Genomic DNA, 6000 nt, shown 5'->3' with positions numbered 1-6000 from the left:
TCTGTGTGGTGTACTCCCACCTTCACCCTGTCTGTGTGGTGTCCTCCCACCTTCACCCTGTCTGTGTGGTATCCACACCACCTTCACCCTGTCTGTGTGGTATCCACACCACCTTCACCCTGTCTGTGTGGTATCCACACCACCTTCACCCTGTCTGTGTGGTGTCCTCCCACCTTCACCCTGTTTGTGTGGTATCCACACCACCTTCACCCTGTCTGTGTGGTGTACTCCCACCTTCACCCTGTCTGTGTGGTATCCACACCACCTTCACCCTGTCTGTGTGGTATCCACACCACCTTCACCCTGTCTGTGTGGTGTCCTCCCACCTTCACCCTGTCTGTGTGGTATCCACACCACCTTCACCCTGTCTGTGTGGTGTCCTCCCACCTTCACCCTGTCTGTGTGGTGTCCTCCCACCTTCACCCTGTCTGTGTGGTGTCCTCCCACCTTCACCCTGTCTGTGTGGTGTCCACACCACCTTCACCCTGTCTGTGTGGTGTCCTCCCACCTTCACCCTGTCTGTGTGGTATCCACACCACCTTCACCCTGTCTGTGTGGTGTCCTCCCACCTTCACCCTGTCTGTGTGGTATCCACACCACCTTCACCCTGTCTGTGTGGTATCCACACCACCTTCACCCTGTCTGTGTGGTATCCACACCACCTTCACCCTGTCTGTGTGGTATCCACACCACCTTCACCCTGTCTGTGTGGTATCCACACCACCTTCACCCTGTTTGTCTTTCACTATTTATATGCTGTCTCCAATAGCCCTGTCAGTGGAGTAGAAACCCTCATTGTTTTTCACAGCTACTTACTAACATTTGGTTGGAAGTGGATAGAAAGTAAAAAGGATGACTGTCTAAAGAAGATTCTATACTAGTCTGTTCTAATGTATGTTTTAATGTTTACAACTGTATGTTCCTTTCCCATCTCACTATGTGGCTAAAGCAATGTAATCATTTTAAGTTGCCAGAATGCTGTGTGGTAGAAAATGATCAGGTGTAGTGTGTATGAGATGAGTCTTGCCTGATGCATTGCTCTAACGCTCTGTAACCCCCCCCCTGCCCCCTGGTCGTGGTGCTCAGACGTGGAGGAGGGCCAGCTGTCCGAGTGTGGGGGAGACGGAGACCTGGAGGCTGGTGACAGCCCTCTACCACGCAGCAGCAGCACCTCCGACATCACACAGCAACTGTCTGACACCTTCCCAGGTAGGGATACAACAATGGGTGGCAAACACACACAGCATGAGGGCATGTTCTAACATAGGGCCTTTTAGCTGCCCTAGAGGAGCTATTTAGACTCATGCCGACAATGTATCCATCCATACAGTGATTTATGTGCGTTGAAGCCTACAGGCTATAACTCATATTTCTGATCCTGCATCTAGAGATGTAGGGATGAGACTAGAACAATATTTATGACCAGAGTAGACTGGCTGTCTGCTATGTGTGTGTGTCCAGTATGATTAACAGACACTGTGACTTCCAGGCCATAAGAGAGCGTACTCCCCCAACAACTCCTGTGGCTCCGATGGCAGGACGTCAGAAGGGAGGAGAGACGGCGACCCACCCTTGGTGAGTCACACACCTGATGCAAAATCAATGACCCTCTCGCTTTGAATTAGTATTTCTGCAGGGCATCTGTTGCAGTCTGATAGAGGCATTTCTGAAACACCCACTGATGACTTCTCCCTCTGTGCTCCCAGATTTTGATCCGGCGGAGCAGCAGTCCAGCTGAGCTGGACTACCCTGTAGAGGGACACAACACATACACAAGGCTCCAGCTCCGGGAGAAAAGTGAGCATTTACAGCTGTCTTTCACCCATCTCACACTTTGTCTCAAAGTATAACATTGACCTCTCTCTCCTTCGCTCGTCAGGTGAGAGTGTGAGCAGCGAGACGTCCAACGGCTACCTGAACGACGCTGACAGCAGCCTGCTGGCTTGGCAGGCCTTTGAGGAGGAGGCAGACTTCCATTCAGCCCAGATAGGGGTCAAAGCAGACACAGAGAGCCAGAGGAACCTGCTGCTCAGCCACAATGAGGCCCTTGCAGGTACTGGATTGGACTGGACAGGGGGGTGCAGGGGTGGCTTCAGGTCTGGGTAAGGTTTCTGGGGGGATTGATGGAGGTTAATGAGGCTTGGAGGGGATTGGTTTATATTGAATGAACACTGTAAACTCAGGTCCAGTAGATTGGTATTCTGTGAGGTTGTATAAGTTGTCACGTTCACCTGAGGTGTGTGTCTGCCTGTGGGTGGTGATGGGATTTATCTCAGAGCAGCCTGACCTTTCAGAGGATTAGAATAGTCTTCATAGCCAGCCTCTGTCTGGGGGAAGGTGATCTGCTCTACAGTACTGTATCTTCTTCTCCTTCCTTCCTTCCTTCCTTCCTTCCTTCCTTCCTTCCTTCCTTCCTTCCTTCCTTCCCGTCCGTCCTCCCTCACCCTGGCCTCTGAAGCTCTGTACCACCTCGGAGAAAGAGAAAACGCTCACTTTCTATGTAGCTCTATCTAGCCTTGGACGTGTTCCAGTTTTACCACCTGCTCAGGGGTCTTTATTCAGCAGGCAGCTGGCAGCTTTGTTTTTTAGCTGTGTTAGGTATTAGGACGACGGCTCATGAGTACATAAAGATGGAATGGTTACCACTGTTACATATTCATTGGGCAAAGCTAGGTGATAGTCTCATTGCTATTAAATCTTAAGTAAGTATCTCAAAATGTTGTGGTTCCTTGGGTGAATGCTCCCTTGCAGTACATTTTAGTATTTGGAGAACACTGCTATGGCAATTCTTGTCCAATGAAAGGAATGTAAGAATACCTCAGCTGTAACCCCTGACCCTAACCCCTGTCCCTTTGTGTAACCTCTGACCCCACTCCATCCCCACCCCAGATCGATAGGGTCAGGACCCCACCCCACCTCGTCTGTGTTGTCTGTACTCCTAAATTGATTCAATGTAAATTCACAGCCTCTGTCCTCCTGTCCCTGTGCTCCCTCAAGCTCCGCTGTCTCCTCGTTGTCCCCTTGTCTTGTTTTAGGTCCCGAGTGTGCCCTCTCTCCCCACTCCGCACCACTGTCTCAGCACCAGCACCCCCCCGTCTCGCCAGCTTTGCTCGTGCACCCTGAGTGCCGGGACAGCCCCCAGCTCCTGGAGGACACCATGCATCAGTCTGTGTTACACATGCCTCAGGACCTGGGTACTGCTACTGTCCCTACAATCTCCCCTACAACACCCTCTTTTAGCCTGCCCTGCCCATCACCCTCTGTGTTGCACTGTTTATCCTATACCCAACCCACACACCCCCATTCCACCCATCATCTGTTCAGCTGTTTGTGACTCTGGTAACTGGGCAAAATCGATCTCTGTGTTGAATCACCTCATTGTCCGGGGTGTGGACAGGCCTAGAGTTGTGTTTTACAATCTAGTTTATACAGTAGTAAATCAGAGTTTTCTCACTCTGTCTTTCTCTCTCTCTCCTATCTTTCTCTCGCCCTCTCTGGCCTTGTAGACAGCAGTGAGTGTCTGACTGATGATGTCAGCATCATTGCAGGCGGGAGCCTGACAGGCTGGCACGCTGACTCAGCCTTTGTGCTCTGGAGGAGGATTCTGGGTATCCTGGGGGATGTCAACAGCATCCGCTGCCCCAGGATCCACGCCAAGGTGTTCAGTTACCTCTACGACCTGTGGCACAAATTGGCTAAGGTAAGCCCAGCCTCCAAACACTCTCATCGGACCAGATGACATGTCATCTATTCAGTCATCTACAGTGGCTTGCGAAAGTATTCACCCCCTTGGCATTTTTCCTATTTTGTTGCCTTACAACCTGGAATTAAAATTGATTTTGGGGGGGTTGTATTATTTGATTTACACAACATGCCTACCACTTTGAAGATGCAAAATATTTTTGGGGAAACAAACAAGAAATAAGCCAAAAAAACTGAAAACTTGAGCGCGTAACTACTCACCCCCCCAAAGTCAATACTTTGTAGAGCCACCTTTTGCAGCAGCAGCAGCTACAGCTGCAAGTCTCTTGGGTATGTCTCTATAAGCTTGGCACATCTAGTCACTGGGATTTTTGCCCATTCTTCAAGGCAAAACTGCTCCAGTTCCTTCAAGTTGGATGGGTTCCGCTGGTATACAGCGATCTTTAAGTCATACCACTGATTCTCAATTGGATTGAGGTCTGTGCTTTGACTAGGCCATTCCAAGACATTTAAATGTTTCCCTTTAAACCACTCGAGTGTTGCTTTAGCAGTATGCTTAGGGTAATTGTCTTGTTGGAAGGTGAACTTCCGTCCCATGCTTCACTGTGGGGATGGTGTTCTCGGGGTGATGAGAGGTGTTTGGTTTGCGCCAGACATAACGTTTTCCTTGATGGTCAAAGATATCAATTTTAGTCTCATCTGACCAGAGTATCTTCTTCCATATGTTTGGGGAGTCTCCCACATGCCTTATGGCGAACACCAAATGTGTTTGCTTATTTTTTTCTTTAAGCGATGGCTTTTTTCTGGCCACTCTTTCATAAAGCCCAGCTCTGTGAAGTGCACGGCTTAAAGTGGTTCTATGGACAGATACTCCAATCTCCGCTGTGGAGCTTTGCAGCTCCTTCAGGGTTATCTTTGGTCTCTTTGTTGCCTGTCTGATTAATGCCCTCCTTGCCTGGTCTGTGAGTTTTGGTGGGCGGCCCCCTCTTGGCAGGTTTGTTGTGGTGCCATTTTCTTTCCATTTTTTAATAATCGATGAATGGTGCTCCGTGGGATGTTCAAAGTTACGGATATTTTTTTATAACACAACCCTGATCTGTACTTCTCCACAACATTGTCCCTGACCTGTTTGGAGAGCGCCTTGGTCTTCATAGTGCCGCTTGCTTGGTGGTGTTGCAGACTGAGGCCTTTCAGAACTGTTGAATATATATATATATACTGAGATCATGTGACAGATCATGTGACACTTAGATTGCACACAGGTGAACATTATTTAACTAATTATGTGACTTCTGAAGGTAATTGGTTGCACCAGATCTTATTTAGGGGCTTCATAGCAAAGGGGGTGAATACATATGCACGCACCACTTTTCCGTTTTGAATTTTTTGGAATTCTTTGAAACAAGTTATTTTTTTAATTTCACTTCACCAATTTGGACTATTTTGTGTTTGTCCATTCCATGAAATCCAAATCCAAACCCATTTAAATGTCAGATTGTAACGCAACAAAATAGGAAAAACACCAAGGGGGTGAATACTTTCGCAAGGCAATGTATTCTGTAGATTTTAAATCAGGCTAATGCAGTAATGCACTAATTGCAGATCCGGGACAACCTGGGCATCAGTGTGGATAACCAGTCATCTCCTCCCCGCCCTGTCTTCATCCCTCCTCTCAGAATGCTGGCCTCCTGGCTCTTCAAGGTGAGTCAGCTGCTCAGAAGTCCACTCCATCTACACACATCACCTAACTATCAAAGACATGCATGTGGCTATCCCTCTCTCCTCCTTTCACCCTCCCCCCTCTCCCCCACAGGCCACCATGCTGCCAGCAGAGTTCAAGACGGGGAAGCTGCAGGCCTATAAACTAATCTGTGAGATGATGACTAAGAACCAGGACGTGCTGCCCAACAGTGACTTCCTGGTCCATCTCTACCAAGTCATGCACAAGGGCTTCACCAGCGAGGACCAGGTAACACATGGACATTTTTGCCAGACACTGTTAGTTTTATACTAAGCAGGTTTCGGTTAATAATACATCTATTCAGTATGAGGAGTCCATGTGAGACTGGTATGGCCAAGAGGAAGCCTGACGAAGATCCACAGGGGTCGAAACATTGCCTCTCCTGTTTTCATGTGCTATTCTATGTTCCCTGTACTGTATATGTGGAAACAACTTGATGTAGATTCCTATAACTAAGGCCAGAAGAGGGAGCCATTATCAAACACAAGAGAATGGGACCGCTCTGGGAGACAGCTTGGGTCTGTTGCATTCTGTGGCTGTAGTTTCACTCATAAAAA

The 6000-nt window shown here is 48.5% G+C and overlaps 1 protein-coding gene across 1 annotated transcript in view; it reads left to right on the top strand.

The window, feature by feature from the left end:
- The window catches only part of LOC120060283 (ral GTPase-activating protein subunit alpha-2-like), a 186044-nt gene that overhangs the window by 102288 nt on the left and 77756 nt on the right, over window positions 1-6000 (top strand). Inside the window, exons 17-24 of the mRNA XM_039009470.1 lie at window positions 1087-1209; window positions 1490-1575; window positions 1707-1797; window positions 1880-2053; window positions 3036-3194; window positions 3507-3700; window positions 5305-5403; window positions 5516-5671. Coding sequence (XP_038865398.1) covers window positions 1087-1209; window positions 1490-1575; window positions 1707-1797; window positions 1880-2053; window positions 3036-3194; window positions 3507-3700; window positions 5305-5403; window positions 5516-5671 — 1082 coding nt within the window. The remainder of the gene's footprint in view (window positions 1-1086; window positions 1210-1489; window positions 1576-1706; window positions 1798-1879; window positions 2054-3035; window positions 3195-3506; window positions 3701-5304; window positions 5404-5515; window positions 5672-6000) is intronic.

This window comes from Salvelinus namaycush, chromosome 15 (assembly GCF_016432855.1).
Source record: "Salvelinus namaycush isolate Seneca chromosome 15, SaNama_1.0, whole genome shotgun sequence".
Taxonomy (NCBI): domain Eukaryota; kingdom Metazoa; phylum Chordata; class Actinopteri; order Salmoniformes; family Salmonidae; genus Salvelinus; species Salvelinus namaycush.
The sequence above is the reverse complement of the archived record's forward strand: the minus strand, read 5'-3'. Positions and strand labels throughout refer to the sequence as shown.